This window comes from Cynocephalus volans, chromosome 1, assembly GCF_027409185.1.
Source record: "Cynocephalus volans isolate mCynVol1 chromosome 1, mCynVol1.pri, whole genome shotgun sequence".
NCBI classification, from domain to species: domain Eukaryota; kingdom Metazoa; phylum Chordata; class Mammalia; order Dermoptera; family Cynocephalidae; genus Cynocephalus; species Cynocephalus volans.
In genome coordinates, this window is record NC_084460.1 from 266,295,153 (window position 1) to 266,312,169 (window position 17,017).

At 34.8% G+C, this 17,017-nt stretch overlaps 1 protein-coding gene across 5 annotated transcripts in view; it reads right to left on the reverse strand.

Annotated features, from left to right (window-relative positions):
* Nucleotides 1-1,920: 1,920 nt before the first annotated feature.
* Nucleotides 1,921-17,017, reverse strand: part of HYCC2 (hyccin PI4KA lipid kinase complex subunit 2) — a 70,689-nt gene continuing 55,592 nt past the window's right edge. For 4 of the 5 annotated variants that reach the window (XM_063094647.1, XM_063094654.1, XM_063094643.1 and 1 more), the window contains 5 exons: nucleotides 14,515-14,631; nucleotides 13,549-13,636; nucleotides 9,028-9,187; nucleotides 8,108-8,275; nucleotides 1,921-4,023 (listed from right to left, as the gene is read on the reverse strand). In XM_063094647.1, the coding sequence (XP_062950717.1) occupies nucleotides 3,422-4,023; nucleotides 8,108-8,275; nucleotides 9,028-9,187; nucleotides 13,549-13,636; nucleotides 14,515-14,631 (1,135 nt within the window). In that variant the 3' untranslated portion in view covers nucleotides 1,921-3,421. The remainder of the gene's footprint in view (nucleotides 4,024-8,107; nucleotides 8,276-9,027; nucleotides 9,188-13,548; nucleotides 13,637-14,514; nucleotides 14,632-17,017) is intronic. The other variant, XM_063094659.1, reaches the window with a different exon arrangement.

The following is a 17,017-nucleotide window of genomic DNA, read 5'->3' on the forward strand; positions in this document are numbered from 1 at the left end:
GGATTTAATACTTTTCTTAATGTGCTTCATTCACCAAACTAGTAGACCAGAACCATAAAGGAACCGCAGAAATGAAGAGTGTTATGTACCAAATTTACCATAGTATGCATAATGAGAGGCAGTGGGGTGTTAATATGCATTTGACGAGAGTTTGATTCTGGCTCTGTTTCTTAGCTATGTGTCCTTCATCATGTCACAACCTCTTTGAGCCTCAGTTTCCTGAGGATAAATGTTGGGGGGGGTGTAGGGGGAGACTAGGTAGATTATCTCTAGGGTCTCTTCTAGCACAAAAATTCTTATTCTATGATAAATAGGGACAGAAAAGTGAATTGGAAAGGTGAGGATGGTGGTAGGCATCAGGATTTACCGTTTTCCCTCCTAGCTTCTTAAAATATTTTTATTTTGAAAAATCTTGCTTCTGTGTTAACTTTTTACCTTACATTTTAGATTGCTTTCCAGTAACATGATTTTTAATTAATTTCCCAGAGCCTTCAGATTTTTTTTTTTTTGTATTCCCTAATCCAACCTGGGATAGATGGCATCAACCAAACTGTTTTAGTATAGAAAACAAGTATTTTCTCCCTAAATATCTTTTTCATAGGTAGGTAGACTTTTCTTGTGGAAGTGAGGAAGTATAAAACAAAAGATGGTTAAAGGATAAAGTATGAATATTGCTAGCATATATTTGTAACAGCTGTTGTACTTCTGAAACAAAACTATTTTAAATGCCAATAAATAATGCAAATGAATATCAAAAACTCTTTAACTATATCGTGCACAGAAAGTCTGTTCTAAAATCATGAATGCAAAGTTTAAACTAAATAAAATATCTGGGCCAAACACATCACCTAAAAGAAAGGAAAACAAGTGTTACAGGCTCATGAAACAGTAATGGATATGTATAAATATAAAATATATACTTACACACATACAGATACTCCTCTAACATGAAAAAATTTTAAAACCAACTTTTCAGGTATAACAAAATATTTCTAACCAAAGCAAACCTTTATTATATTTACTACAGATTTTGCTATAATTTGTTATTATTTAGTATTTCTTTTGTGCTTTAACTGAACTCATGCTAGATTTAGATGCCAATAAATGCACCATTTGTTGAATTAAAAACAGCTCTTTATCCTTCTAAATAAACCACACACTTCTCCCCTAAAATGACTGACCTCCCTATAGCCACAATCTTATTCTCTGGTAAGTAAGTGCAATGCTCTTTTCCTTACATAACTGATACTTTGCTTTCCTTAGTATGTTATAGACCATTACACTTCATTTATTTTGGCTGTTTTTAAATTATTTTCATTTATCTGACATCCCTTAGTTAAGATATAAGGGATATCTAAAATGTCTTTGTGATATATACATATACACACCATATATATACACACACACACACACACACACACACACACATACATATATATACACAAATCAATAAATCATCTACTTAACTTTTAGCTTTACCCTGGATTTTGGCAATGTTATAGATACTAGTTCAGGTTCTAGTTTTCCATTTTCATATGAGCTGAAAAATGTTACAGACCACCAATTCAAACAAGCATCTTGTTTTTATAAAAACTCTAACAGAAAATCCCTTTTCAGAAAAAAATGTTCTTACAATAAACAAAAAGGGGTGGGGGGATTTTTAGGTGTGAAAAAAATTAGGCATTTTTCTGGTTGTTCTATTTATCAAAATCTACTGCAATTTTAATTGGTAGAGATAAATTCTAAACTTTGTTGATTAGGAGAATACTTGCTTTCTATAAATTCAGTCTATTTTTCTTTCACAATTATAAAGTAAAAATGTCTAAATGTATAAAGCACTAATAGCTCTGTTGTATTTTGTGGAAGGATAAATTAACAGTTCAAGTCACAATACACTGATTTTCAAAAACCTAAGATAGTCCTTTCTTTTTCAAACATTCTGAGACCCAGAAGGGGTTATAATAAAATCTCATCCAACCAAATCAGAACTAAAAAAAAAAAAAAAATTTTTTTTTTTTTTTTTACCAACAATGTATTTTTGTAGTCTCTTAACGGTTACCAAATGCTACTTACATACATTCAACATCTAGCTTACTGGCATGATTCCAAAGTTTTAGAAAATGAGAAACTTTGCAGATATGTGATTTGAAGGTACACAAATTGCATTACATTAAACACAAAGGCAGTGTGGTCCTTGTAGGAGAAATCAAGACAGTACCCCCTGGTAGAAATGTTCTATAAAAATGTGTCACATTGAAGTGTCAGTGTTTTCAGCCAATTTTCTGTCCCTGATGTATTTCCTTGGAGTACATGATCTATCAAGACTTCAGGTTTCTTAATCCAAAATATCTGACTGAATTTAGGTACATCTAGAAAGCAGCTGAAAGGGTTTCTCCGTCTGACATCACAAAGTGGACTGAGAAATCCCTCTCTTTACCTGAAGACGTACTGTTCTACTTCAGTCATCATCAGCTCACAAAGGAAAAGAAGAAAAACAATCAAAACCTCCCCTCACACAAACAATCCCACACAAGCTAAACAAAAACCATCCCTCCCCCCACAAAACCCCAGCACCAAAGTGTCAATCATTCCTGGAAAAAAGAACACGCCCCTTGGATTCTCTGATTTGTTAGTTGCTCAAACTTTAAGGACAGAAATGACCTTATGCCCTTGTGGGGAAGAGGGAAGACATCTTAATAATGACTGTAGAGTCATTGAGAAAGTGCATTATCAATTACACAATTTAAGAGCCCCACCCTCCGATGGAGGTGGTCATAACTTAAATGCCTCAGTCACTGAACATTTATGTCGTCGGAATAAGGGAGATGGGGGAAAAAAGAGCTACCCTCATTTTAATGAAAAAGTGCAGCAGTGTACCACCTTTCCCCATGCTTCTCAAGAAAATGATTGCACAGACTCAGAGAAGTCCAAAGTCGTAGCAGAATCTCTGAGGCACTCCTGGTTAAGAGAGAAAAAAATATGATCCAGTAATCTTCATAGTTCTATAGATTATGAGAACAAACCCGTTTTGTTTTTAAACAAAATCCAAAGAACCATTTCATAGGGATCATATACACCATTTCCTCTAACGTGTCCTCAGTCTCACAGTGTTGAAATGGGACCGATCAGCCTACGATGGATTGCACATCACCCAAGAAGAAAGGAAGGCATGGAAAAGGCAAACATTTTATACTGCTTCACAAACACATTTACAAAGAATAGGTCAAGAGAAGATATAGGAAGGAGGGAAAAGAAAACCTTATTGCTGTTTCCATACAAAATACAGTACGAAGACACCTCTAAACTAAATCAAATCTGATTATGATGACCAATATTTTCACAATGTGGGATGAAGTGTCTTCTTGCACAATGAAATGTTCAGTTTAAAAGGTAAGCAGAAAGAGAAGAGAGGATGTCAAAACTACACCTGGGATATTAGCTGCATATTGAAACTTGGGGATCGAGACTGCTTGGTTAAGGGGGCTCCTGGGCTGAGGAGCTCTTTACCTTCACCAGCTTGACCTAGCCGGTCTTCCTGTAGACTGATAGTTGAGTATCGATTAGCATTGTTAGCCGCTAAATTAGTAACTCCCTCAGTGCCAACCCCAATGCTGGTACTCGCTTGACTGCCATTTACATAGTCAAATGATTTACTTGAGGAAGCACTGGCTGTCCGGATTAGACTTAAACTATTGGTTTTTGGCACCACCTGGCCTGCGGGCAGACTCAGGTGTTTCTTCATCGGTGTTAGCTCAATTGAATCTACACTAATATCAGTTGGTTGCTGTACATACTGCTTGCGAACTACTGAATCTCGAGGGCTGTCACTGGATTTGATGGCAGAGCCTGTTTCTTTATCCTTGGCTGAACGCCCAGTTGCTACTTTCCTTAAGCTTCCCCTCTGAGAAAAGGAGGATGGTTTGGTCCCAATTGGCTGACTGCTGAGGGAAGCCCCTGATGAAAATCCTTCATCTGCATCATTCAGGTTTACAGATTCCTCTCCTCCATTTACACCCTCAGCACCTAAAAAATAAATCAGACAGACTCAGCAATAGCTAAACTAAATAAGAAGCAGCTGTGAATAACAATGCTGACCTTATCTCTTGGGTAATGTTTGCTATAGGTTGACAATGGCCCTGTTATCAGCACTTCTCCTAAATGATTTAGGGGAATAAACCTTAATCTACACAGATTTCTAATATACTATTCATTCTGTTCATTTAGCTTTAATTAGTCCAGCTTTTGTAAAACTATACACAAACACGCAGTATCCTATAATATTTAGGCACATAAAACTGGGTGAAATACAATATTTTGCTAACAAATTTTTATAATATACTCTAATATTAATTTGAGGTTACCATATATACCTATTAACAAAAACAAACAAAACTTTTTCCTCATATCTTCTTTAACCCACCATAAGATAGACTGTGCAAACAGAGATAGAAACCCTCTTGTAATTTCAGTTACCCAGAATTATACCAAAAACTCATTCATGCCTACAGGGCAAACCCTTTTTTAACTACAACAAAATTTTATATTTACTCAGCTAATTGCTTTTACATGGCTTTCAAGACTTTAACATGGAACCAGTAGCTTTTCTAACTCAAAACTAAAAAGCTACATTGCTTCTGGTAACTTCACAATAATATTTTGTCTTATGGACATATCTACTCATTGGTTTCCATGTTTTCTTGATCAATTATTGTGAAGAAAATATTGATTATCAGGGAGCAGGGTTAGAGAACCAGCTTGTATATTTAAGAAGGATTTTTATCTTCTATACTATATTTCTATAACATATTATGTATTTCTATAACATTTTATGTAATTATGTATTTCTATAGTAATTTAGATTCTTAGCATTGAGATGAATTATTGTCATACCCACAAAATACTATCATAGTCCATCACAATTCATGTAGAAACCACAGTTAAAAAAAAGAATCCTTATCTTGGGGTTTGGTGGGAAGAAGAGAAGCATATATAATATTTTGAGCTTGTGGTTTCTAGAAAGCCCAGTTCTCTTACTGAAAGCATGATCAACATTCTCTTAGAAAATGATACATTTGCTTCTTTCAAAAACTAATATCAATTTGCTACCTCATTAAATACATTTCCCAGACTGCAAGAAAGTTTAAACTGAATCTATAAAACAGACATCAATATTATACTTCAGGTAAAGTTAGGAAAAAAATCTAAAACAAATATTACTTTGAGATACAGGTTACCTAAGCAAAATACATATGAAATATTTAAACACAATCCTTTATTTAACATAGTAATTGGAAAAATAAAATATTTTCTTAGCTATATTTTTTCATATGGATTATCTCCTTTCTTCTAAAGAATAATCAAATGAGCTATCCTTAAAGCAAAAGGCACCTTGTTATATCCAGCAGTTTAATAATCTTTAATCAACATGCAAAGCCATATGAAAATGCATTTACTAAGGATAGAAGCAGCTGACACCACTCTCTCAACTCCTTCAAATTAATTGTATATAATATACCTTAAAATTAAAACTTTAAATTATATTCATAACAATATCATTTTAGTAATTTACTTACAATTAGTATAAAGAACTCCAAAATGCCCCCAAAAAGATAGTTATTGGTTCAGAATTGGTATTAGTAATATAAAACTGGGAGTGAACAGAAATGTATCATTGGGTATATCTAAAACTGGGAGTGAACAGAAACGTATCATTGGGTATATCTATTTAACTAGGAAAAGAGACTGAGAGACTTGGTGCTAGCTTCTGAATCTTGCTACATGCAGATCTGATGCCCAAGCAATATGGCCATAAAAGAGATGATGATAACATAAAAGCCACCATGCAAGAGAATCTACTGATAATTTATATACTAAGAAATGCTGTTTCAATACAATGAACACTAACTATACTTTAAACACAGGCTTTGTTCTCAGTTCAGTAATAATTTTTAATTTCAGTTTTAAAAGTCACAAATAGAATGTTACTTGACAATCAGGTGATGGGCTTATATTCTCCCTTCAGTTTTAACATATAATAAACAGAATTTTAATTATAAAATTAGAAAACATGTTTTCTTTGTTTTTTTGCTTTTTTTAGGTCAATTATATATGTTAATCCAAAAGCTCCAGCAGACTTCAGAAATACACAGATTTTAGTAATTTCCTTCCTTCTGTTTAAAAAACATCAAGGAATAAATAGGCAATTGTGTCTCAAAATATTTTTCCTTTGTAATTTTCTCCCTAGGTGACAACAACACTATTCATGATCCAAAGAAGAGACAACCAAAAAGGATTTTTAATGAACTTTTCTATTCATGGCTGCTTTCCCTTATAAATTTAGCTTCTACTGATATTGATTTAAAACTATAATTAATCTAGATTAAAAAGCTAAAATAATTTTTTAGAAATTTCAAACACACTCAAGAAATTTACTCTTTCCTTGTGGCTACACCTCCCCTCCCCAAACTGAAATTTTACCAGTGTTAGAAGATATTAAAATAGGATATTTTGATATTTAATAGGATTTAATAGGATATTAAAAAGGAACTACTATTTTGGTTCTTTTTTCAAAATGTATGACTTTTGATAAATTGGAAGAAATGCTTCAACCTGAAATCCCACACTTTCTAGAATTTCATCAACTGTTAATTAACATCGTATTACATTTAGCACAAATACTCCCAACATTCTAACGATGGTAGTGGATACACAACAAGTGGCTCATTTAGTTAGCAAGAATGTTGAGAAATAGGCTGTTGTTCAATTTAGCCCAATTCTGGGTTCCACATCTATTCATATTCTTACTTTTATGCATTTATACAGGATAAAACTGACTCCTAGGGATAACATAAAGAGATATAGAAAAAACAAAAAGAGAGGGCTGCATCTTTCACAGCCATTTAAAGAAGGATCTCTAAAACAGCACCAACTTCTTTGGGTCCTTAGGTCATGCACATGCAACACTTAAATAAAGTAAGGCCAGTCTGGTCAAATGGACAAGATAGCAGAGGGGAGATTTAGATTCTTACTGAGCATGCTCAAATTTCTTATGCACCGAAAAGCAAGAAACTTCCCTATGGGGGAAGTTAATTACTTTATGTTTGGTCTTTAAAATAAGTAGAAATATGTAAGATCTTTTAGAACTGCTTGGTTTATTTCATAAATTAGTGTAACGGTTCCACAGTAGCAATATATTGAATTATGAAAAAACTATTTGGCTATAGTTCCCTCTTTCACAAAGCTAACTTCTGTAACATTACATGCAAAATAGCAAGTACTTGTAAATACTTTCCTATCAGACAGAAGTGTTCTTTTACAGATGGGGGGTAGCAGGTGTAAAAAAAATCCTCATGTTGAGATACTTACATTGTAGAAAAAAGGATCTACTTGTATATCTGACCTCTAAATAATACTTTACAATTCCATTTAGGAGCTATAGAATACAATATTTATAATAAATTATAAAATAAAGTATGCACCAGGATAGCTCATTTATAGAGGAAAGATGTCAGTTCACTAGTTAGACCTAGACAACTTAATCTACAGATTTAAAAAAAGCCAATTAATACCAACATACTCTGTCAAAGACACAAGAAGTTCTTGTTAATTGAACACCCTAGAATTACAGACAAATTGGCCAGCCAACTTCAATTTCTCAAAGATAATATACAAATGTTTTAATGTTCTCTTTACAGATTTTTAAAGAATTATTATATAAATGAAATCATTCATATTGACTAATAAGGCTCATGTCCATTGGGTGCATTTTTTCTTTCCTAATGTTAGAATAAACATGCTCAGTAATGAAAAATTTCCAAGCATTTGCAGACCTTTTGAGACAGGCCCCTGCCTTGTTAGTAGCCATGCCAAGCTGTTCTTTGATTCCACAGGGATGCAGACTTCAGGCCAGCACAAATGGTAGCTAAAGACTGTACCTGACCTGGTGCTAGGCATATGGGAAGGGGGGTGCTTTGCAAAGAGGAGCTAATACACCCTGGGTAGTGGAAACACATACTACAATGGAAAAATATTCTGCTTGGGGATAGAGAGCTAGGATCCTTCTCCAGCAACTGCCTCACTGACTTCTGCCTCCTCATCTCTGTCCTACCCTCTGTTGTGGCTGCTGCTGAGTTGGGCTCCGGCGAGCCATGCTCAGGGGTCCTGCGCACCAGCACCTCCCCCTCTTGCACACGTTTGATCCCTACGTCAGTGGAGCCGTGTTGGATCGGGGAGCCAGGAATACTCGAATCAGCCTCGTTTGAGAAGTCAAAGCCATCTGGGATTCAACATATAAAATTTTAGTGCTTTTGAGCTGCTCTATTCTTTTCTGAGCATTTTGACCCAGGCAGATAAGAGAATGTATAAATGGATATGATATAAACACAAACACTATTTATATAGTTACATGTGTGTGCACAGCATGCACACACATAAGGCAGCAGATGAACAATGTGAGGTTTGCAAATGAATAGGACAGAAAAATAGGGATCATTAAAATGGCAATTAATATCTTTTAGGCAAGACAGCTTGACTATTTAAGTACCATATGTCTATAAAATACTGCTGGATTCAGCACTTACCAAAAAAGGAAAAGAAAAGATAAAAATCCAAAAACAAGAATCAATTCTTTTACGGATAGCTTGTATTATACTGTTAGTTTGGCCAGTTACATAGTTTCTCCGACAATGCTCATACATGTATCTTTTTTTCACACAGTATTGTAAAGCAACTTCTTTCCTATTGTTGTCATTTGTTCAAAAAAAGACAAAAACTAGCCTCATCTTATTTTCTGTTTTAACATTCATAGAACATTCTAAATAACACCTTTCTACTTCATAAAAAAATATACATATATTTATATTAAAATAACTTTGGGCATGTAATCACATCTCAAGTACTATTTTTAGAAACTAAAAAATTTTACTTTCATTATATAGAGTACTATAATAATATGTGCTAATATAGTCTGTAAAAACAGTGACAAATTTACTTAAATCCATAAATGGACTATAGGGATTTTGTACTCACCTTCTCTCCTCCATCTATGACGACGGATTGAAGCTGTTGTAATTGCAGTCCGAGAAATCCTTGGAACTGTTGGAGTGACTTCCACTTTAAGTACTTTCTGGCCTTCTTGTGAAGAATCAGGAGCATCAAATGGTAATGAGTTTTTCATGGCATTAGCAACCTGAAATGATAATGTAAATCTATATATATTTACCACCAATATACAGTTTCTGCTTATTCTATACTTCATGTCTCCATAACTTTTTGAATATGTATTTAAACCTTATACTACAACATGTAACACTACAAATGTGTCAGGAATGTTTGCATCTCCATTGTTTTGTATTCTTTTAAGCAGGCTTTTCAAATGAGAATTTATTTTTAAAAATGCAAGTCATATACCCCACTGATTCCTTGAAGTTGCTGACTTTCAAAGAGAAAAAGCATTCCAATTCAAAAAAAAAATTGTTTAACATTTGAATCCTGATATAAGACAATTTATAATGAGTTTATGATTCTTCAGATGATAAACAAAATGCAAAATTTAATCTCTAATAAACGTTAGGCTTTTCTTCACTTCTCTGTTCCCATGAGGAGAAATTTTTCCTACACACTTCTGGCATTTTGTCCCACTACTTTTTACTCCCCAAGGAGGAGAGGGAGAGACCTGGTTGGCAAGTAATGGCCATTTGACTGGTCCATGTTTCATAACTGGGTAGTACAACTCTAGCAAAGAACTTGAGCTAGAGGATTATCTCTTTCCTCCCCTCTCCACTTGGATAAGCACAAGTGGAATGCAACCCAGATAGGAGGTGTTCCTAATCTGCCCACTCAAACCTTCTTGATGGCGGGCTGTTCCAAAGTCTAGATGGAGGGTTGGGGAGGTAAGTCTTTCAATTTACCCTTTTTCAGTAATAAAGTTGATGTTTGTTTCTCCATCTGCCAATGATTTTGTCTGTTTGTCATGCTTTAGATTTGAAGAGGGAAAGGTGGTATTATTTATCAGGTCCCTCAGAGATCACCAGCAATAAAGGAATATTCTAGGACTAGGGATTACTAATCTCTTTACTTTTATTGCCCTTATTTACTTTTATTTCCACCTCTTCTTAATTTATAAATAAGATTATTGCAAGGATATACTATGAATTTAAAGAGTTTCATAAATACAAAGGATTATTATAATAATGTAATTTTAAAAAATCTTTTTATCCATTAGTTTAAATGTAGCCATAAGGGTAAAATTAGGGATGCTGAGATGAAAAAAAATGGGAATTCAAATATCAAAAAATTATTGTAAATCCTACCTCAATAAATTTATATTCAGCTTAGATTATAAAAAAAAGATATAAACCTAATGGCTTTTTAAAAACCTGTACTCTTAAAGTACTGCAAGTAGGAAGTGCATAAATATTTTAAAAATTCCATTATAAAAATACTATTAAGAACTTGGAAAATTGAGAAGAAATAAAAACTATCCACAGTCGAATCACCTAGACAACCACTAGCATTTTGTATGTTTTCTCTGTCCAGTCCAGATTTTTAAAAAATAGCTGTATACTGCTCTTACACTTAACACAAGCTACCATTTTTCTTTAATATAAATTCTCAAATATATAATTTCATCAAGTAAATATCATATGATTTAAATCATTCTCTGCTGAGGAATATTTAGATTGTTTTTATTACTTTGCAATTAAAAATAACACTGTAATATTGTACTTATAATACATTTTTTTCGTATTCAGTTTCCTGGGATACATTGCTAGACATGGGATAGAGTCAAAGAAAATAAACACACAATGCCAAACTGCTTCTGCAGAAGGATATTCAGAATTGTGTCATATTACCACCTTCACATGAAGAATGCTCTCTCACTCCATTACTGGATGTTTACGTTGGTTTTTTACTTGATCATTTACCTCTTGGAGATGTACTTATTTTGTGGGGGAGTAGAAAATCTTTTCATGTAGAATAAAATATTAATTGGCTTTTTCTTGTCATGCCTGCTGAGAATATTTTTCTTAGTTTTTGTACTGAATATTAATTTTGCTTTCAAAAACTGTTGATTTAAAATTTAGATATTTATGCAGAAAAAAATCAATCTAGTAACTTTTGTCCTATCACTTAAGCTTAGAAAGTCTTCACTTCTCTAGAAATTTGAATAAATATTTAGAACCTTTTCTTCTCTGTTTTCTTAAAGGATTTCAAAACATACAATTCTTTAATTTATCTGAACTTTATTTTGGTAGTGGTAGGTGGGAAAGATCTAAACTAATTTTTTCTCCAATAGTTAACCAATTGCTATTATGGAATAAATTTTTCCCCTAATAATTTGGATTGCCTCATATATTACATATTAAATTTTTTTAACCCAGTAGTGCCTTTTTTTTTAGCATAGGTATGTTTATCTGTTTGGTTATTTATTTTTTAGTTGACAGAGCAATTTCACAATTGTTATTTTATTGATCCTCACAGCAAGCTCCTTGAGGGCAAGGGTCAGTTTTATATCGTATCACCACTGTATTTCCAGCACCTAGCACAGTATCTGGCCCATTGTATGTGCTCCATAAATAATCGTTGAATAAATAAACAAATAAATGAACAGGACAGTGGATTATATAGAGCAAGGGAAATGATCTCCCTTTTTATTTATTTATTTATTTATTTATTTTTTAAAAAGATGACCGGTAAGGGGATCTCAACCCTTAGCTTGGTGTTGTCAGCACCACGCTCAGCCAGTGAGCAAACCGGCCATCCCTATATAGGATCCGAACCCGTGGCCTTGGTGTTATCAGCACCGCACTCTACCGAGTGAGCCACGGGCCAGCCCATGATCTCCCTTTTTAGAAGAGAAAACTGAGGCTCTGAGTGTTCATGTGCCCCCTTTTTTTTTAGTTGAAGCATAATTGATTATACGTATTTTGGGGGTTCAACGTTGACTACCATCACCTGTGTACAAAGTATGTTGATCAAATCAATATTATTAGCATATTCATTATTATGAATCGTACTTATTCTTTATGCCCCTTATTTAGTCTATCCCCATCTCCCCTCCCTCCCTACCTCCCACCTCTAATAACCCTAGATTTGTTCTCTCCCTTTGAAAGATTAACAATTACTCTGTTGATTTGTTGCTTAGATGATCTGTCCAATGCTGAGAGAGGTGACCTCAATTACTATTGTAGAGTAGTGCTGCTTCTATTACTCTGGAGTGGGCTTCCTGGAGAGAGAGATGTCCTCTGTTTTTTTTTGGTCTCCGCTGGTGACTTTGTGTTAATACAGTTGAGTGGCTGGCGGGCCACCTGCAGGGTGAGTGTGGTTACTGTTGTGGTGTCTAGCCGCTTTTGCAGCAGCTGTGGTTATTGCAGTGGCTGTGGTGGGTCACCTGCATAGAAGTGATGTTTCTGGCATGCTCCTTGCCTGGTTGTTGGTGGGGGTGGCAGCCCTCAGCTCCTGCCTCAGGACCCTGGACCGCCCCGTGGTGCATGACTGGTTGTGGCAGGAAAGGTAGGCTCCCAGCTCCATCTGTTTATTTATTTATTACCATCTTAACCATTTTTAAGTGTATAGTTTAGTAGTATTAAGTGGATTCACATTGTTGTGCAAAAGATCTCCAGAACTTTTTCATCCTGCGAATCTTAAACTCTGTACCCATTAAACAATTCCCTCTCTTCTTCTGCCCCTTGGTAACCCCAATTCTATTTTGTTTCTGTGATTTTGACTATTTTAGATACCTCATACAAGTGGATTCATAGTATTTCTCTTTTCATGATTGGGTTATTTCTCTTAACACAATGTCCTCAAGGTTCATCCATGTTGTAGCATGTGTCATAATTTCCTCCTTTTAAAAACTGAATATTTCATTGTACGTATGTATCACATTTTGTTTATGCATTCATCCATCAGTGGACACTTGGGTTGCTTTCACCTCTTGGCTATTGTAAATAGTGCTGCTATGCACATGGGTGTACAAATATCTCATTGAGACCTTCCTTTCAATTATTTTGGATATATACCCAGAAGTAGAATTGCTGGATTATATGGGAGTTATATTTTTAATTTTAGGGGAAATATCCATACTGTTTTCCATAGTGGCTGCACCATTTTACAATTCCACAAACAGTGCACAAGGATTTCAATTTCTTCACATACTTGCCAACACGTTATATTTTGTTTTTTAGACAGTAGCCATCTGAATAGGTGTGAGTGAGGTGATCTCTGGTGATTAGTGACACTGTGCATCTTTTCACACCTGTGAGCCATTACGGTGAGTTTTTGTCCTTTTCTTCATCATCGGCCTCACGTAGGCTTTCCATTCTACCACAGCTTGTACTTATCACACAAACTCTGCTGGGCACATTGTAAATTCTTACTCTTCAGTTTTGGAGGCTGAGAAGTTCAAAGTCTAGGGAACACTGGTAATGGACTTCTTCATAGTGGGGTAACTCTCTACAGTAACTCAGGGTATCACATGGCAAGAATGGGCTGAGCAAGATTGACAGTCACAGGTATGTTTAATAAAGAGTAAATATAGTAACTTACCAATAGTGGTTGAGAAAAAAGTTCTAGCTGAGCTCTATAAATAATGTCATCAAGAACTTCCTGGCCAAGGTCCCACTGTCCATTATACCTATGGAGAAGCATATCATTTACTGTTTTTTTTTTTTGTTTTTTGTTTTTTTTAAAAGATGACCAGTAAGGGGATCTTAACCCTCGACTTGGTGTTGTGAGCACCACGCTCAGCCAGTGAGCGAACCGGCCATCCGTATATGGGATCCGAACCCGGGGCCTTGGTGTTCTCAGCACCGCACTCTCCCGAGTGAGCCACGGGCCGACCCTCATTTACTGTTTTTAACAAATATATCTAATCTTCAACACAATTTTTTTTTTATTGTTCCAATTCCTACTATTGTGGTTGTGAAACAAGATTTTCATATCAATTTTTACATCATTTCATTTCTAAACTAGCCTACTTTTGGTTATAAGAACAAAATGAAGATTCAAATACTATGTTTAAAATAGTTTACTGGGCCGAGCCCGTGGTGCACTCGGGAGAGTGCGGCACTGGGAGCGTAGCGACGCTCCCGGCGCCGGTTTGGATCCTATATAGGAATGGCCGGTGCACTCACTGGCTGAGTACCGGTCACGAAAAAGACAAAAAAAAAAAAAAATAGTTTACTGATGTTTCTTCACATAAATTGGTTTTTATCATATATTGATATTGAGTATTTAACGCATGAATGAAAACCTGGGTTAAGAACTATATAGAGATACATAGTTTTCCATACAGAAAACCTAGCAATTTCCAGACTCCAATTTTAATGACTAGTTATGTGATATTTTGGCTATTTTAAAAGTACTAAAAGGAAACTGTAGAAAAACAAGATAATAGGCCCATCATGGAATAAAAGATTCAATGTTATATCTGATAAGGAAGAAAGATAAATATTAAAATTTTCCAAACATTCTTAGAAAGAATTCATACAATTTCATATTCTCCCTACTTACATGGCATAATAAACCCCTGTGAGAAGTTGTACCATAAATTCAGGATCCAATACTATTCGACCACAGAGTTCTTTCCAATGTTTTTCATGTTGCCGTGGAAACCCACTCACACAAACCCTAGGAAAATACAGTATGAATGTATGATTTCCTGATTCATTAAATTGTCTTCACTTTCATTAGTTCATTTATTCAATTTATTCATTCCTCAAATATTTATTGAGCGTCTGCCATGTGCCAGTCACTGTTCTAGGCCCATATAATCATGAACCGGTAAAAGACAAAAAATAAATAAAAAATAAAATCTGTACCTTTATAAAGCATACATTCCAGTGGACTATATCCATAAAAGCACAACTTCTCAAATACCTAACCATCTCTTTTATAACTACCCTTCTTCCTCTTTAAACATACACACAAAAAATGAATAACTTTCATTCATCCCAAACTGTATCAGGGTGAAATACTAGGAGGTATAGAAATCTCAAAACAAATAAAGGGACATGTCAAAATACTGCGTGAGGCTATCTATCTTTCATTCATCCATTCATTCATTCATTCATTTATGGCAACTGGCCAATATGAGGATCCAAACCCGTGACCTTGGTGTTGTGTTATAAGGCTGTGCTCTAACTAAGTGAGCTAACTGGCCAGCCCTGTGAGGCCTTTTTTTTTTTTCTTTTCCCTGTTTCACAAGAGGTTGATTTTATTTTCATCATCACCATAGCTATACCTTGTTGGTGCAAAATTCTGTCTACATGATTGGCCATTTCCTAGCAGCTAGACCTCTGGAGACTTCGCCAACAGGTCTGAGGTCTTTGTCTACACCCTAAAGTTACTGGCTACACAGGTTGACACTTGAAGTGGCGTAATTCTTCATGCTCTTTTGATCCTGCTCTGGCTCATTGTGACTCCATCCTTATTCAGCCGATGACAAAGGCTGAATGGTGTTGGCCCTCTCCCTTTCTTAGGTTTAATTGAAGGTGTGGCCATTTTTGCAGAGGCTTTTTTTCTTGAACTCTCTTGAAGGGGTCTTTTTACCTTCATGGCTGTCTTGAGCACCTGGACTTGCTGACACTGGCCACATTCATAGCCTTTACGTGCACAAAGATCTTTTCATCTATAGGCAGACCTGTGATGGCGAACTTGGTCTTCCTGATCAGATCTGTGCTTGTAGCTATCCAATCTTCAGGGTTTTGGAGCCTGGGAAGTCCAGGGTCAATGTGTGTAACTGGTGAGGGCCTTCTTCTTAGTAGGGACTCTCTCTGTGAGGCCTTTTTTTTTTTTTTTTTTTTTTAAGTTTTATTTTGTCGATATACATTGTGGCTGATTATTGCTCCCCATGGGCCATTTTTAATCAAAGTACCATAAACAACTCCCTACCTTCCATCTCATTAAGAGATGCTTCCAAAAAAGTTATGTAATACTTACCAAAAGTTGTAATGTATTTATATTATTTTAATCAATTAGTTTATTAGGATAATTGTAATGGTGAGTCCAGAAGAAGTTTTTTGGTGTTTAGTGCCTTATGGTCTCAGGAAATTTTTTTTAAAAATTCAATTTATCTACATATTTTTTGTAGCAGAGAAGTATAATTATCAACAGAGAACTGATCAATAAAAGAATTGCAAGTTGAAAATACCATTATATTAAGATGAAATTACGTGAGGAAAGTGAAACGGAAACTCAATTTCAAGGAAGCAAAAGGAATAGAATAACATCAGACTGTTAAAATAGAGCTTGTTCTTTTATTCCTCAAATGGATGATCGGGTATCAAATCACTGTGTTATTTACATTATACACATTTAAAGTAGTAACCCAACACAATTTTTAAAAAATTATATTAATATTTGCATACTGGAAATCATATCATTTGCATCTATTTAAGATAGGATGAAAAATTTTAAATGTCCACTTAAAAACGTACAAGGAGTACTTAGTTTTTCTAAATACTTTAGGAGACATGTGAACAAAAGCTTAAGGACTACTAAACTATGCCATCATGTTTGTTGTTAAGAAACTCTACTAAAGGCCACAATAATGTTGCCATAAGAGAGCTGGCAGATTTCTTTCAATGAATGAAAAATAGTCACTTATAAACAAATTTATCTGCAGGGTAGGCAGTCAGTGCTTAAACAGTTTATTCTCTTGAAAACAACACCTACGTTAGAGACAAGAACTTTGTTAGCCATTAATCATCATATTATAGGCAAGAGAAAATAATATATTTATGTTAACATAATATATAAAATCAAAGTTATAGCTAATTTAGATTGGCTTTCCCCTGATTAGAAAAATTAATGTTTTGTTATAAACGAGATCATACTCTCTTCCAAGTGACACAACAACATATGAATTTGAGTAAAACATTTGTGGTGGACAGATTCCTGTAGGGCCATGATCCTTAATTTCTGGTATTCATGCCCTGTGTCATTCATCCCCTCCCCCTTGAGTGAGGGTGGGACCTGTAACTTGCTTCTAATCAATAGAATACAGCAAAAGTAA